This window comes from Microtus pennsylvanicus, chromosome 7 (genome assembly GCF_037038515.1).
Source record: "Microtus pennsylvanicus isolate mMicPen1 chromosome 7, mMicPen1.hap1, whole genome shotgun sequence".
NCBI lineage: Eukaryota > Metazoa > Chordata > Mammalia > Rodentia > Cricetidae > Microtus > Microtus pennsylvanicus.
Window position 1 is genome coordinate 122058605 of NC_134585.1, and position 17256 is coordinate 122075860.

The 17256-nt window shown below is 47.5% G+C and overlaps 1 protein-coding gene across 3 annotated transcripts; it reads right to left on the bottom strand.

The window, feature by feature from the left end:
* Positions 1 to 549: 549 nt before the first annotated feature.
* On the bottom strand, positions 550 to 17242 carry Rab13 (RAB13, member RAS oncogene family). Of its 3 annotated transcripts, none has more exons than XM_075978316.1 (10): positions 17142 to 17242; positions 14320 to 14417; positions 6401 to 6833; positions 5191 to 5251; positions 2850 to 2910; positions 2574 to 2651; positions 1991 to 2080; positions 1804 to 1869; positions 1669 to 1722; positions 550 to 1112 (listed from the first exon to the last, which is right to left on the bottom strand). In XM_075978316.1, the coding sequence occupies exons 2-10, from the start codon at positions 14320 to 14322 to the stop codon at positions 1035 to 1037; spliced, it is 924 nt and encodes a 307-aa protein (XP_075834431.1). In that variant the 5' UTR covers positions 14323 to 14417; positions 17142 to 17242; the 3' UTR covers positions 550 to 1034. The 3 variants fall into 3 exon arrangements, with proteins under 3 accessions (XP_075834431.1, XP_075834429.1, XP_075834430.1); XM_075978314.1 differs by having other exon boundaries at positions 2850 to 3012; XM_075978315.1 differs by having other exon boundaries at positions 2850 to 3012; positions 14320 to 14380; positions 17142 to 17156.
* Positions 17243 to 17256: the final 14 nt, after the last annotated feature.

The window sequence follows — 17256 nt, forward strand, 5'->3', positions numbered from 1 at the left end:
CCATCCTGGAACTAGCTCTTGTTGACCAGGCTGACTTAGAACTCACAGAGACCCGCCTGCCTCAGCCTCCTGAGTGCTGGGATTAAAGGCATGCGCCACCAACTGCCCAGCTTGAGGAATCTTTTGAAGAGTGTGAAGCTGAGCTATCACGGGTGGGCTGAGGCAGAGTAGGTCACCCCTTGCATTAGAACAAAAACTAAGTGACTGTCCAGTCTGGCTGTAGCACACCGTTTTTGTTAAAAGAAATTGGTTTGCCAGGTTACTTTTTTTGTTTTGTTTTCAAGACAGGGTTCTCTGTGTAACCTTGGCTGTCCTGGAAATCACCCTATAGACCAGACTGGCCTTGAACCGCCTACCTCTGCCTCCCTAGTGCTGGGATTGAAGCTGAGCCACCACTGCCAGGCTTCTCCTTGCAGTTAAGGGGGCAGGGGCAAGGAAGGGGAACCCAGGCAGATGCAGGTAAAGCAGCATCTTCAAGTGACAAGAACGGGATCTGAGTGGAGAGCAGTCTGACAGAATACAAGTCATGTGATGTAAAACAGCGGAACATCCGTGTGAAACAGTGGCCTTTAATACCAACAAAGACCATGCATGAGCGAGTGACCTCCAGAGCAGTGCTGAGCCGGCCTCTCTGGGCCCTAAACCTGAACCAGTAATGGAGAAATCAACATATTTACATTAATGTTTGACTTTGAACCCAAGGACAGTCCAGGACCTGAGACCATTATTCTTCCTTTCCTCTTCTCAAACCCTTTTCACCTTTCCCATCCTTGATTCCTTTCCCCTCCTCTCCCCTGCCCCTTTCTTCCTTTTCTTCATCCTCATTCTTCTGATCACCAGTTCATCTGCCCCTCTAGGTCTCACAGGTTTCTCCCCTGTGCAGCCAACCCCACAGCCCACCTCTCTCAGGTCTAGCCTCCAGGTTCAGTGCAAGGAGGCAAGGACTGTCCTTCAGCCCAGGGAGCACTGTGGGGAGGAGGCAAGGACTGTCCCTCAGCCAGGGAGCACTGTGGGGAGGAGGCAAGGATTCTCCTTCAGCCCAGGGAGCACTTGTTGGTGTTTTTCTTGTCAGATGGTTTCAGGTCAGCGCTGGAGGGCTTGCCGTTGTTTCCCTAGAGCCAGGAAGGTAGAAGAAGGGTCACTGTGTGAAGGGGTGCCTGGAGTAGGAGCCTACAAACTCAAGGCAATCTGGCCTTTATGAGAAACCCTGGCATTGTTCCTCCTCCTCTTCAACTGGCCTGCTTATTTACTTCTTTCTTCCTTCCTTCCTTCCTTCCTTCCTTCCTTCCTTCCTTCCTTCCTTTCTTTCTTTCTTTCTTTCTTTCTTTCGACAGGGTTTCTCTCTGTAGACCTGGCTGTCCTGGAACTCACTCTGTAGACCAGGCTGGCCTCGAACTCACAGAGATCCGCCTGCCACCGTGTTGCCTCAAACTCAGAGATCCAACTGCTTTTGCTTCCTGAGTGATGGGATAAAAGGCGTCCTATAGTCCAGTCCCGTGCTGCCCCCCCCACCCCAGTGGGTTTTTGTTTAGATAGAGTAGCTGAGGATGGCCTTGACCTCCTGATCTTCCTGCTCCCGCCCCTCAGTGCTGGGTCTGGGTTCTGCATCTCTGTACTGCAGTTCTTGCAGACACACACAGTGGTACCCAGCAAGTAGAACCAACTCACCGATCTCCGGCCTCCCGACTTGAGCAAGATGTCACGCGCCAGGGAATTGAAAGCCTAAAGGGGAAACTGGTTAGGACAGGTTGGAGGAGAGTGTAAAACTATTAGGACTTTTATGTCTTGGAAGGTGAATCTCACCTCATCCACATTCATACTGGATTTGGCACTTGTCTCAAAAAATCGAATTCCATGCTCTCGAGCCAACTGTAGGGGGTGAGGAGGGAAGGAGAGAGCTGGATGACGGGCAGAAGCAAAGCATTCAGCAATCCCTGCTCACGCTGGTTCTCCTGGTCTGAGGCAAACAGCCGGGTCCTCTGCCCCTCACCTTGTCTGCCTGCTCTTTCTGCACCTTCCTCTTGGCCTCCATGTCACACTTGTTCCCCAGCAGAAGACGCTCCACGCCAGCAGAAGCATTCTGAAGACCAGAGCAGAACAAGAAAAAGCTGACTCTCTCACGTGACTCACACCTATAACTTCTGCACTTGAAAAGCTGAGGCAGAAGGACGGCTGTGAGTTCAAGACCACAGGGAGTTTGGGATACACAGTGAGTTTCACAACAGCTGGGGCTACAGAGTGAGACTTTGTCTCGAGAAGAAAGAACAAAAACGGCGCAGTTGGGACTGGAGAGAAGGCTTTAGCAGTTAAGAACACAGACTGTTCTCCCAGAGGACCTGAGTTCAATTCCCAGCATCCACTTGGTGGCTCACAAACATGTATCATTAAAGTCCCAGGGGTCCACCACTCCCTTCTGACCTCTGAGGGCACCTGGTTCGCAGATGTACATATGTAGACAAAACACCCACACACACAAATTTAAATAAATTAATTAAAGTTGAATCCTGCCCATTCTCACATCCACCACCCTCCAGGAGCACCTTGTTCCCCCATCTCTTTTGGAGGTGTCTCACCTCTTTGATGCTTTTCATCCAGTTCTGAATATTCTCGAAGGATTTTTCATCTGTGATGTCATATACTAGGATAATACCCTAAGGGATGACAGATTTCACCTGGGACCATATTCCCGTTAGCTTTCTACCGTCCTCTAAGTGACCCTTCCCAGTCCCACCCATGGGTCTAAACACAGGCCCTATGGGGCTCACTACAACACACCTTCCCCTGCTTCATCCCCTACCCCGTGCTCACAAAACCATGACTTTAGCCCATGTCCATACCCACACTCATACCATGGCCCCTCGGTAATAGGCTGTAGTTATTGTCTTGAATCGTTCTTGGCCGGCCGTGTCCCTGAAGCAGAAGTTTTCACAGGGTGAAATGGGAGCAAGAAGCTCCAAGAGGGAGGGAAAGTCTTTTCCTAAGAGCTTAGCTTTTGCAGCACTGGGGGTGGGGCTGAAAGGAAAAGAGTCAGGAAACAGTAAAGGAGAAACGGACCAAGGGCAGTCGGGCTGCTACTCAGAGCTGCAGGGCTGGGAAACAGGATGTCTCTTGTTTACTCATAGATGCCAAGCACTGTCCTGAGTATCACTTTGTGTGTGTGTGAGAGATCCTATCTAACCCTCACTGTATCATTATGAAGCATGTCTCATTGTCCCCATTTTATAAATGAAACAAACGTGGGGAGGCTGGGTAACTGATGAAGGTCAAGCCGAACAGGGTTTAGATCCCATCTGCTGCTGTTTATCTGTCACACCACAATGCTTCAGCGAAAGCCTCAGCGCCTCCATACCTACAGCGCCTCCACACCTGCGGCGCCTCCACATCTGCAGCGACGCCACCCTTACAGTGCCTCCACACCTGCAGACACATGCAGTGCCTCCAAACCTGCAGCATCTATACACCTGCAGTGTCTCCACACCTGTAGCGTCTCCACCCTTGCAGTGCCACCAAACCTGCAGCATCTATACACCTGCAGCATCTAGACGCCTGCAGCGCCTCCACATCTGCAGCGTCTACACCTGCAGCATCTATACACCTGCAGCATCTATACACCTGCAGCATCTAGACGCCTGCAGCATCTCCACACCTACAGCGTCTCTACACCTGCAGCGCCACCAAACCTGCAGACACATGCAGTGTCTCCACACCTGCAGCGCTTCCGCACCTGCAGCATCTTCACACCGGCAGCATCTCCACACCTGCAATGCCTCCACACCTGCAGCATCTATACACCTGCAGCATCTATACACCTGCAATGCCTCCACAATTGCAGTGCCTCCACACCTGCAGCGTCTATACACCTGCAGTGCCTCCACTCCTGCAGTGTCTATACACCTGTATCGTCTCCACACCTGCAGCGTCCATACACCTACAGCGTCTCCACACCTGCAGCATCTCTACACCTGCAGAGTCTCCATATCAGTAGTGTCTCCACCTCCTTACAACAGTCAAGCCACACTTCTTTTTTTTTTTTTGTTTTTTTGTTTTTTTGTTTTTTGAGACAGGGTTTCTCTGTAGCTTTGGTGCCTGTCCTGGAACTCGCTCTTGTAGACCAGGCTGGCCTCGAACTCACAGAGATCCGCCTGCCTCTGCCTCCCAAGTGCTGGGATTAAAGGCGTGCGCCACCATCGCCCGGCCCAAGCCACACTTCTGAATGTGACCTCCTGTGCTCTCAAAATGTTTTAAGTTTTATTATTATTATTATATTATATTATATTATTTATTTATTTATTTAGGTTTTTCGAGACAGGGTTTCTCTGTGGTTTTGGAGCCTGTCCTGGAACTAGCTCTTGTAGACCAGGCTGGTCTCGAACTCACAGAGATTCGCCTGCCTCTGCCTCCTGAGTGCTGGGATTAAAGGCGTGTGCCACCACCGCCCGGCTATTATTATTATTATTATTATTGACAGGGTTTCTCTACACAACCCTGACTTTTCTGAAATTCACCATGTAGCCCAGGCTGGCCTCAAACTCTCAGAGATCCACCTGCCTTTGCATCCTAAATGCTGAAATAAAGTTGCTCTCTAAAACTTAGAGAAAGCAATTGACTGCAAGTCAAATTTATAATTCTGTAACTTGTCTTTTTTTTAAGCACTTAGAACCTGTTTCTACATCATAGCTCAAAAGATGTTTGTTTTGAAGTCCAAAGAATGCCCGGGTGAGGAAAAAACACAAACAAACTAAAAGTGGGACACCAGGGACAGAAATGGAAGGACAGCTGAGTAAGCAAGATAGATAAATTAGGAGGCGTACTGGACAAAATAAAAAGGGAAAGAAATAATGCAAAACAGAAAGACCGACATGGTACCACATGCCGGTAATCCCAGGACATGGGAGATAGAAGCAGCAGGATCAGGAGCTGAAGGTCATTCTCAGCTACGTGGTGAGTCCCAGGCCAGCCTGGGCTACAGAGTGAGTTCCAGGACAGCTAGGGCTGTTATACAGAGAAACCCTGTCTCGAAAAACCAAAAGAAGGAGGAGAAGGAGGAGGAGGAGGAGAATTAGAAGGAGAAGGAGAACTGGAAGGAGAAAAAGTTAGGAAGAAGAAATGAGGGATGAAGGGGCAGGGCGTGGGTGTAGGCCCACATGGCAGCCTGATCTAGGGAGCTGGGGAGCTGAGGAGCTGACTTACCAGACTTGCAGTTTGATCCTCTTCCCCTCAATTTCCACAGTTCGGATCTTGAAATCAATTCCTGGAGCGAAAGCCGTGAGCCCAGGTGACTAAGTGTATATATGTGAAAAGTGTGGGAGGGGGCGGGGGCTGCACCGGGAACTCTGCCGGGCAGACTCTTGGGGTGACCTTGTTGGATGTGTAAACAGGGAGGACTTTCCCAAAGCTTTATTCCTATAGTAAGCACACTGTTTGTCCTTAGAATTGATGACGTTTCGGAGAAGTGATGAACCGCTCTTGAGGGGCTTAAAAGCGTTGTCCCCGACAGCTTTCACTTCCAACCGATCTCACTCCCCCAGTCTTCTTTCCCCCTCCCCAACACACTCAGACTATTGGTCCTCCAACCAGCCAGCTCGCCCTCCAGGGTAAAGAGGAACGGAAAAGGCAGCTGATTCACGACTCTGTGACTTAACTAGTGGGCCAGGCTTGGAACGGACGGACTGGGGCTCCATAAGATTCCTCTGGGGAATCAGTTCATTGGGAGAAGCGGTTTCTTTCTTTCCCTTTATCACCAGACTTGAGAGTCTCCATCAAGAGGAGATAAAGATGAAGAGGGAGGAAAAAGAAAGGCCACTCTTTTTACTGGAAATCTGGGCAGATCTCCCGGGGCTCTTAGGGGCCCCAGAGAGAAGGATGAGTCAGGAAGCTTACTCAGAGACCCCAAGGGCCCTCCCTTCCACCCTCCTCACCCCGGGCACTCGGCCACTCTCTGCAGTGCCCTGTTAAGGGAGGGGGACTGGGAAGAGGATTAGAAAGGGAGGAGGGTGCAGGGGAAGTCTGAAGCCCTGTGGATCAGAAAGGAGAACAACAGAACTGGGAAGCAGGGGGAAAGCGAAATTGTGAAGAATTGGGAATGAATCTAGAGTTTAGATGGATGCGGTGAAGGATGCGGGGGGAGGGGGGAGGTGACAAGAGCCTATGTGAATCTGGGGAGACCAGGGGGCTATTACCAAGAACGGGACGGGTGGCAGCAACTGGAGTTACCTGGAGGCCTCAGAAAGGTTAGAAGTTTTGAGAGTTAGTCAGTTATGGGGGGGATGGGTCTGGGACAGTGGTCGAGAGACAGGAAGCTAATGCTTTACTCCAAGAGGACCAAAAAGTAGGGTCCCTATTCATTCAGGAGGGTGGGCGGGGGCAGGGGGTGGGTCTGGGCTATAGTCAGGGGGCTCACCGATGGTGGAGATGTAAGTGCTGTTGAAGTTGTCCTCTGCAAAGCGAATAATCAGACAGGTCTTGCCCACCCCCGAGTCCCCGATCAGCAGTAACTTGAAGAGGTGGTCGTAGGCTTTGGCCATGGCGGACTCTGGGGGCGCCGGGGGAGGGGTCGGGAAGAGCCAATACTGGTAGGCGGGATCGGAGGGCTGGCAGGCAAAAACCGCCAGAGTCCCAGCCAGGAAGTTTTCCTCCCTCTCCGCCCAGGCCCCGGGAAAGAAGAGAGGCGGCCCTGCTCGGGGCTCCACCCCTCTTCGCCAGTGGAGAGGCCTGTCCAGTTCCCGTGGTCCGGGCGCTGCTTCTCCAGCCTCGGCGAGACCGTCTCCATAGACCTTCCCGGTGTCTTTGGCTAGCTGTCTTTCCTCTCTTTCGACCGAAGTGGAAAGAGGAATCTTAAAGAGATTAGAGGAAGCGGAAAAGAATTTGCCAATAAGGGTGGAGATGGGGGTGCCACTGGAAATAGATTAAAAAAAAAAAAAAGCTGAGGCGCTATTCAAAGGCTTTTTGAGTTTGAGATAAAGGTTCTTAGGACCTTAGTGTCAGCGTTGAGCGCCCTAAGTATCCAAATCCCTTTGAAAAGAAGCGCGTTGGGAGATTGATATACTTGGTCGACCTGCCCCCTGGTGGAGCACGATGAAAAATTGAAATGATAAAAATACGTCCCAACAACAACACTCAAAACACACACAACCTGGTCTCTCATTCTGGAGATCAGCCTGGAACTCAGTAGCACACCGGGCCTCCAATTCGTGGTAACCCTCCTGTTTCAGTCTCTCAGGTATGAAGACTACAGGTGTGAGCTACCATGCCCAGCTTTCTGTCTGCTTTCTTTTATTGTTTTTTCGAGACAGGGTTTCTCTGTGTAGCCCTGGGTGTCCTGGAACTCGCTATGTAGACCAGGCTGGCCTCAAACTCACAGAGATCCGCCTGCCCCTGCCTCCCGAGTGCTGGGGTTAAGGGAGTAAGCCACCTCTGCTCAGCTACTTGTTCTTTTACCTTTTTCTTTGCTGAAACAAACAAACAAACAAACAAACTTACAGAAACATTTTTTGTTTGTTCGTTTTTGGTTTTTTGAGACAAGATTTCTCTGTAGCTTGAGTGCCTGTGTTGACACTAGTGTCTTCTCGTGGACCAACCAGGCTGGCCTCAAACTCACAGAGATCCGCCTGCCTCTGCCTCTCGAGTGCTGGGGTTAAAGGCGTGCGTCACCACTGCCCAGCTGAGAAACAATTTATTAGGAAAGATGGGGCTTTTTGTGGTTCTGAGAAGGTGCAGTCCGTGCGGCAGCAGGAGCCTGGAGTAGCTGGTCACTTTTAGTTCACACTCAGGAGGTAGAGAGGGATGCATGCTGGGGCTTAGCTCACTTTCGCCATTTTATCCAGGAGACTGAGTGGTGTGGCTCACTGGTAACCCAATCTAGAAACTTCAGTCCAGACAAGCCCAGAGATTGGACTCCTAGCTGATTCTAGATCCTGCCAAATTGACAACCCATATTGACCATCACACACAACTAACTATTCCGGTTATTTTATTGACTAATTTATTCATTTATTACATTCATATTAGTGTAGGTACATGCCATAGTAAAACTTTGGAGGTCAGAGGACAAGCTGTAGGTTGTCCCACCAAACTACCCAGGCCAGCTCACCAGCCTAAATTATTTATTTGAGGCAAGGTCTCTACGTATTGCCCAGGCCAGTCTCAAATTTGTATGATCATGTGATCATCTGGACTCAGCCTCCTCAATAGCTAGAACTACAATCATGTACAAACACCACTAGCTCACTATTTTTTTGTAATTTATTTATTTTTTATTTTCTATGCATTGGTGTGTTTGCCTGCATGTATGTTCGTGTAAGACTGTAAAATCTTGGAGTCACAGATAGTTGCTAGCTATAATGTGGAATTGAACCTGGGTCCTCTGGAACAGCAATCAGTACTCTTCTTTATTTATTTATTTATACCAGAAAATGTATAAACTTTATTTCATTTAAAATCATTCTTTAGAATTAAATTTTAAATATTGGAGAAAAATCCAATTTCATTCTTTGTACAAGAGTTGATAACAAGACGAAAAGCACACAAGCTTTGTTGTGTAGGAGTTCCTTTGTTGTGTAGGAGTTCCTTCTGTTTGGGTGTTGTTTTGGTTTTTTTTTTGAGACAGGGTTTCTCTGTAGCTTTGGAGCTTGTCCTAGAACTCACTTGGTAGACCAGGCTGGCCTCGAACTCACAGAGATCTGCCTGTGTCTGCCTCCCAAGTGCTGGGATTAAAGGGCTGCGCCCAGCTGCAACCAGGGCTCTTAACCACGTTAACCATGAAGCCATCTCTCCACTCCCCTCCCCTTGTTCTTAATGATCCTGGGGACTGGTCAAACCCAGAGCCTGTGCATGCTAAGCAAAGCATTTCACTACTTTCTGGGCCTCAGTTTCCCTTCTAACTCTTCTCTCGCAGCTCATACATTTTAGGCTGTAGCACAGACCTTGAGTCTTTTCTGGTTTTCCTCACTGGCCAGTCCTGCCCTTGAATCTCCTCTAAAGTCCAGGTATGGTGGCACAGACTTGCAATCCCAGCACACAGGAGACAGAAGCAAGATGATCATCTCAAGTCTGAAGTCAACCTACTTTGGTGGAGAGTTCCAGGCCATCCAGGGCTACATGAGATCTTATAATGGCTAATCTTTTGTTTGTTTGTTTTTTCAAGACAAGGTTTCTCTGTAACATTGGAACCTGTCCTGGAACTCTGTAGACCAGGCTGGCCTCAAACTCACAGAGATTCACCTGCCTCTGATTCCTGAGTGCAGGGATTAAAGGCATGTACCACCACCCCCAGCATGATGGTCAATCTTAGTTGCCCACTTGACTTAACTGAGGAATTGCTTCCATCAGATTGGACTGTGGGCATATCTGGAGGGGGGCATTTGCTTTCTTTTTTTATTTTTTAGATAGGGTCTCCCTATCTCTACATAGATTTATTTATGAATATCTTTACGTGTGTGGATATTCTGCCCTTGCATGCTTGTAGGCTTGGGAGTATACTATATGCATACCAGGTGCCCTTGGGACCAAAAGGTTGGTGTTGGATCTTCTGGAACTGGAGTTACAGACAGTTGTGAGCCTCTGTGGTTGTTAGCCATGTAACTGGTGGGAATCAAACCCCTGGTTCTCTGAAAGAGCAGCCAGTGCTCTCAACTAGAGGCAGCTCTCTTTAGCCTTAGGCATTTTCCTAGTTGCTAATTGAAGTCAGAGGGCAGAGCTTTGTGTGGGAGGTATCATCCCTGGGAGGTAGGGCTGTTGTATGAGAAAGGGAGCTGAGCTAGGGGGTGGTGGCACAAGTCTTTAATCCCAGCACTTGAGAGGCAGAGGCAGGCGGATCTCTGTGAGTTTGAGGTCAACCTGGTCTACAGAGGGAGTTCCAGGACAGCCAGAGCTACACAGAGAAACCCTGTCCTGAAAAAAAACAAAAGGAAAAAAAGGAAGGGGAGCTGAATGTGAGCCCCCTGGGAATAAGGCAATGGTCTTCCTTGGTTTTTGCTTTCGACTTCTGCCTTGAGCTCCCTCAATAATGAACTGTAACCTATAAGCCAAATAAACCCATTTTCTCACCAGGTTGCTTTTGGTCAGAAGGTTTATCACAGCATCAGGAAGCAAACCAGCACACATGGAAGGGTGGAGAAAGTGGTAGTGAAGACCTTGAAGCCCCGAATGTAAACTGAGCAATCCACAGGATAGTGAAGGGGAAAGGCTTTTTTTAAAAAATCTTTATTTATTTATTTATTATGTATACAGTGTTCTGTCTGCATGTGTGCCTGTAGGTCAGAAGAGGGCTCCAAATCTCACTACAGATGGTTGTGAGCCACCATGTGGTTGCTGGGAATTGAACTCAGGACCTCTGGAAGGATAGCCAGTGCTCTTAACTTCTGAGCCGTCTCTCCAGCCCTGGGAAAGGCTTTTTTTGTTCTTTGTCTGTGTTTGTTTTTCGAGACAGGGTTTCTCTGTGTAGCCCTGGCTGTTCTGGAACTCAGAGATTTGCCTGCTTCTGCCTCTCGCATGCCTAGCTAAGGGGAAGGTTTTTATTGTGAGAAGGAACAGCCAGGGGTATCTGGAAGAGTCAGAACAAAGAAAGATGCAGACTGAACAGGGATGGGGTGTCTTGAGAACAGGGAGACTAGTAGGAGATAGAGACCAGAGAGATGGCAGCGAGAGGCAGGAGCTGTGCATAGAGAGAACACAGTGAGAGCAGCAGGTTAGAAGAATGGGAGCAGTTGGGGGGAGGGAGCCCATGGGCTGGAGAGTTTAGGACGGTGGAGGTGAGAAGGGCTAGGAAGGGAGCAGGACTTTGAGGTGTGTAACAACAGGCTCTCTGGTACGGCAGCCTGGAGGCCAGCATGAGCACAGGTAAGGGAAATGACTCCTTTTGGTAAAAGGGAACCAGTTTCACAAGTTCCTGAGCAAGACTGGTTTTTATCAAACCAAGAGAAGAAATCCTTTAACAGTCCAGGTTGAGATCATTTCTGGATATTTGGTCTGTCCCTTGGAGCTTGGGGAACTGGAGTGTCTTTTGGACCTGACAGTGCTCCCAGAGGCAAGAGACTGGAGGATCTCTGTGGGTTCAAGGCCAGCCAGGGCTAAGCAGTGAGAGCTATTTCCAGTAAGTAAATAAGAATAAATAACAGCACTGGGTGTGTCATAGATGGAGGTGAGGTAAGCCCAAAGAGCAGGGCCAGCCCCTTGACAGACAGGTATTGACAGCTGATGGTTCCTGGGGAGAGTAGATGCCACTGATGACTTAGCTGAGCCCATGGACAACCATGCCCTGTTGGCGTCCTGGTTAAACTAGCGCCACAGAACAAATCCCAAACAAGAACAAAACAAAGACGGGGTGACTGGTTGTGAGGACAGCTTTTCCGAGAGAGGGTAGTGTAGCTAAGGGAATGTATTATGTGCAGATACGAAAATAATTTTTTTAAAGATTTATTTATTTACTCTGTATACAGTTTTCTGCCTGTACACCAGGACACCAGATATCATTACAGATGGTTGTGAGTTGTGGTTGTGAGATGTGGTTGCTGGGAATTGAGACATGGTTTCTCTCTCTCTCTCTTTTTATTTTTTAAAGATTTATTTATTTACTCTGTATACAGTTTTCTGCCTGCACACCAGAAGAGGGCACCAGATATCATTCCAGATGTTTGTGAGTCACCGTGTGGTTGCTGAGAATTGAACTCAGGACCTCTGGAAGAGCAGCCAGTGCTCTTAACCACTGAGCCATCTCTCCAGTCCCTTGAAAATAATTTTTTTTTTTGGTTTTTCAAGACAGGGTTTCTCTGTAGCTTTGGAGCCTGTCCTGGAACTAGCCCTTGTAGACCAGGTTGGCCTCGAACTCACAGAGATCCTCCTGCCTCTGCCTCCCAAGTGCTAGGATTAAAGGCGTGAGCCAACACCACTCGGCTGAAAAAAAAATTTTTTAAAAGAGAAGCTGGTGATGGGCATGGTGATGGGTACCTTTGATCCCAGCACTCAGGAGGCGAGGCAGGTGGAGCTCTGTGAGTTTGAGGCCAGCAGGTCTACATACTGAATTCCAGGATAGCCAGGGCTCCATATAAAGATAAAGATGTTGTCTCAATCTCCACCCCCCACTGCCCCAAAAAAGAGAGAGCTAGGGAGGGAGAGGGAGTTAGAGTGGGAAGGCGGTGAGCGGATAAGGGTGCCTGCACCACACCTAATGACCTGCCTCTCACGTGGGAGGAGTTAACTCACTCCTGGAAGTGATCCTCTTATCTGTCTCACAAAACACAAGTTAACTAAAATGTAATAAAAAGTTAAAAAGAAATAAGTAAATAAATCACTATTTAGTTTTCATGGGTGGTTCTGACAAAAGCTCATAAATTCTTTCCCCCTCATTCTATTTTTTTTTCCCTTGTATCAGGGTTTTTAATTCCAAGCAAAGTGTTCTGTCTACTCACATCTCCGGTACTCTAGCTGGTATATTTCATTGCAGTTTCATCTCCTCACATCCTCTCCTTAGCTCTCTCTCAAAGCTTCTGCAAGGATGACTTTTACCCCCGCCCCATCTTTTGGAACTTAGTTTACTTCATTCATTTTTTAATTTTTTTTTTTTTTGGTTTTTCGAGACAGGGTTTCTCTGTGGTTTTGGAGCCTGTCCTGGAACTAGCTCTTGTAGACCAGGCTGGTCTCGAACTCACAGAGATCTGCCTGCCTCTGCCTCCCGAGTGCTGGGATTAAAGGTGTGCGCCACCACCGCCTGGCTTTAATTTTTTTTTAAAAATTTATTTATTTATTATGTATAAGTGTTCTGTCTGCATATATGCCTGCATGCCAGAAGAGGGCACCAGACCTCATTACAGATGGTTGTGAGCCACCATGTGGTTGCTGGGAATTGAACTCAGGACCTCTGGAAGAGTAGTCAGTGCTCTCAACCTCTGAGCCATCTCTCCAGCCCCATTTTTTAAATTTTTATTTCATTCTGGGACTCTAACCCATGGCCTCACACACATTAGAGAAGACTTCTACCAACTAAATTATAATCTTGGCCTCTGAAGATTTCTACCCTTTGGAACACCGCTACCCAGGGACCGAGAAGAAAGGAAAGATGAAGATCAAAGTATACTCCTCCTGGAATGAGTAAAGGTTGGGAATGTCCACCTGCTGGAGCTGCAGAGATGGCTCAGCAGTTAAGGGCTGAGGATGCTTCTGCAGAGGACCCGAGCTCCATTCCCAGCACCCTTGTTGGTAATTTACAACCACCTGTAACTCAGCTCCAGAGAAATCAGAAGCTCCTGGCCTCTTCCAACATCTGCATGCATGTGTCTCACAACGGCATGGACCCATTTTTTTTTTTAGATTTGTTTATTTATTATGTGTACAGTATTCTCAGTATTCTGTCTGCATGTATGTCTGCAGGCCAGAAGAGGACACCAGATCTCATTACAGATGGTTGTGACCCACCAAGCGGTTGCTGGGAATTGAACTCAGGACCTTTGGAAGAGCAGGCAGTATTCTTAACCGCTAAGCCATCTCTCCAGCCCATGGACACAATTTTTTTTTTAAAAAAGATAATTTTTTTAAAAAGATTTATTTATTTGCCGGGCGATGGTGGCGCATGCCTTTAATCCCAGCACTCGGGAGGCAGAGGCAGGTGGATCTCTGTGAGTTCGAGACCAGCCTGGTCTACAGAGCTAGTTCCAGGACAGGCTCCAAAGCCACAGAGAAACCCTGTCTCGAAAAAGCAAAAAAAAAAAAAAAAAAAGATTTATTTATTTATTATGTATACAGTGTTCTGTTCTGTCTGCATGTATGTCTGCAGTCCAGAAGAGGGCACTAGATCTCATTACAGATGGTTGTGAGCCATCATGTGGTTGCTGGGAATTGAACTCAGGACCTCTGGAAGAGCAGCCAGTGCTCTTAACCTCTGAGCCATCTCTCCAGCCCTGGACACAATTTTTTTTAAATATTTTATTTATTTATTATGTATACAATATTCTGTCTGTGTGTATGTCTGCAGGCCAGAAGAAGAGGGCACCAGACCTCTTTACAGATGGTTGTGAGCCACCATGTGGTTGCTGGGAATTGAACTCAGGACCTTTGGAAGAGCAGGCAATGCTCTTAACCACTGAGCCATCTCTCCAGCCCTGGACACAATTTTTTAAACGTAACAAAAAATAAGAATCTTTACAATGTCTACTTGTTTATTTCATGGAGGAAGAAAGATGAGCAAATGGCTTTGTTAATCCTCCTGGAGAAGGATGCAGCGAGGTACCTGAATTCCCATTAGGAGTGGGCTGACAAAGGATCAACAACTAGTTTCTCACAGGAAAGCCCTGCGCGTGTAGTTAATCTCACTGATGTGCATAGACTCACCATGGCTGATACCAAAATCTAGTCTCGGGAATTGGTGAGAACTGGTTCCAGCTGATTTCTCCTGGAACAGAGTAATTTCGGAGGCAATGGCATTCAGGCTGGAAGACAATGTGCAAACATCTAGCAGAGAAGAATTCTCGGCTGAAGAAAGATACTGCGAATGCAAAACTGAAGGGCTGAGGCTGTAGCACAGTACCACCCGGCTGGCTTAGAGTCTTAACACGGTACCTTCCCCACAGCACACACACTAGCTATCACAGTATGCCTGTCACGGGAGCACTTTCAAGGTGGGAGGTCAGCTTGGGAGGAGAAACACTGTCCTCCTTAGTACTGGGATTAAATGTGTGCACCAGCTGGGCGGTGGTGGTGCACATCTTTAATCCCAGCACTCGGGAGGCAGAGGCAGGCGGATCTCTGTGAGTTCAAGGCCAGCCTGGTCTACAAGAGCTAGTTCCAGGACAGGCTCCAAAGCAACAGAGAAACCCTGTCTCGAAAAACAGAAAAAAAAAAAAATGTCTGCACCACAAACCAGGGGGTGGAGGCTCAATCCTTTAATCCCAGCACTCAAGGGAGGCAGAGACAGGTGGAGTTCTGTGATTTCAAGTCCAGCCTGGTCTACAGAGTGAATTTGATGGCAGCCAGATACACAGAGAAACTCTGCCTCAAAATAAATAAGTGAATAAATAAATAAATACATGTGTGTGCCACTATCCCCTGGCAGAGACACCATCTTAAAAAACAAAAAAGCCTTCCACCAGTGGTGGTGGAGCAGGTCTTTAATCCCAGTACTCGGAAGGCAGAGGAAGGTGGATTTCTGTGACTTGAAAACAAACGTCTTTTGAGCTATGATGTAGAAACAGTTTCTAAATGCTTAAAAGACAAGTTCGAAACCAGGTGGTGGTGGAGCATGCCTTTAATCTCAGCACTTGGGAGGCAGAGGTAGGCAGATCTCTGTGAGTTCGAGGCCAGCCTGGTCTACAAGAGGTAGTTCCAGAACAGCTAGGGCTGTTTACACTGAGAAACACTGACTCAAAAAAACCAAAACCAAAACAAAACCCAAAAAGCCTTGTAGTGGTGGGAAATGTTTGTGTTTTGTCTACACGACTTTGAGATACTTCTGTATGAGGGTGTGAAATCAACTGGAGATGGACTGCATACAGTTGTGAGCTGCCATGTGGGTGCTGGGAACTGAACCCTGGTCCTCTGGCAGGATAGGCAGTGTTCTTAACTGCTGAGCTATCTCTCCAGCCCCAGTAAACGTTTTTTAACCCCAGTAGAGGCGGGTGGAACTCAACTCTATGAGTTCAAGGCCAGCCTGGTCTATAGAGTGAGTTTCAGGACAGCCAGGGCTACACAGAAAAACCCTGTCTCAAAAAAAAAAAAATCAATTCACAAATTGCAGATACACTACAATAATTGTAGGGAATTATTTTCAGTATTTGGTGTATAGCAAAGGAATAAATTTCACTTTTAGACCTAGAACCTATTTCCAAAGATATCTTTATTATGTATATTGCAAATATGCTAAAACCCAAAATTATTCTGCGCCATCTGTACGTACACATATGAAGAGTGACATGTTCATTTAAGCTTAAAAAAGCCTTTATTTGTTTTTATTTTATTTAATTATTTATTGTTTTTTTTTGAGACAGGGTTTCTCTGTGGCTTTGGAGCCTGTCCTGGAACTAGCTCTTGTAGACCAGGCTGGTCTCGAACTCACAGAGATCCACCTGGCTCTGCCTCCCAAGTGCTTGGATTAAAGACGTGAGCTACCAGCGCCCAGCTTTTGTTTTTATTTTTAAGACAGGCTTTTTTTTTTTTTTTGGTGTAGCCCTGGCTATCCTAGAACTAAAAATTGCTAGGTTGGACTGGAACTCAGAGATCTGCCTGTCTCTGAGACACTGGAATTCACAGTCCACCTGTCTCTGCCTCCCCAGTGCTGGGATTAAAGGTGCCACCACGGTGCCTGGCTTGGACAATTTAATTTCTCTAAACAACACAAAAATCTGTACAATAACAGTAACAGTTTACTCATGGCTAATTAGCAGACTTGTTTCATTTTGATTTGGTTTTTAGAGACACAATCAGTCCGTGTGGTTCCCGCTGTCCTAAACTCCCTAGATCAGGCAGGCTGGAACTCAGTCCTCTCCACACTCTGCAGCCAGAGGGCAGCGGTAAAAGGCGTGGCCAATCACGTGCGGCCTTTAATTAGTATATTCAAAAACAATGCTCGCGTCAAGAGCTACACACATACTTGATTTTATTCTTCTTCAAAGGGAAAGAATTGTAAGAATACAAAATCGGGTGCTACCCTTCGCCCTGGAAAACAGCACTAACTAAATCATGGTTAACAATGCTTAGCTGTAGAGGAGCAAATATGAACAGGATTTTTTCCCCCGCGGGCTCCTGTAGTCCACACTTGACCTCACATTTGCTATGGAGCCCAGGATGATTTTGAATTTTTTATTCTCCCGCCTTCGAAGCGTTGCGACTACAGCTTTGAGTCCCTGACAGCACCACTATGCACTGCCTGCCTTGTCCTGGCCGGTTTACAAAACGCTGGGAATTCAATCCAGGGCTTTGTGCTTGCTAAGCAATCAGTCTAACGTAGTACACCAACTCCAAGAAAACATTTGTTAATCAGGGTAAATCGTACGGAATCCCAGTTAATGACGTCCTTTATTAAGCTCCTGGCTGGTGTTCACCTCTGCTATTCCCATTCCACTCCAGCTGTTAAAGCTCAGGAAGAAAATTTTAACCTCTGCATTTTTCTTTTGACAGCAGCAAAACCATGAACTCAAAACAGAAGCTAACTCTCTCACCATGGTTATGCACCCGTGACACGAGGAGCCTTGACAGACCTTCTGAAAATGGCAGTCCACGGCGCAACCGCTACCATTCGAACGGCAAGCAGGACCTTCCCAAGATGGCAGAACA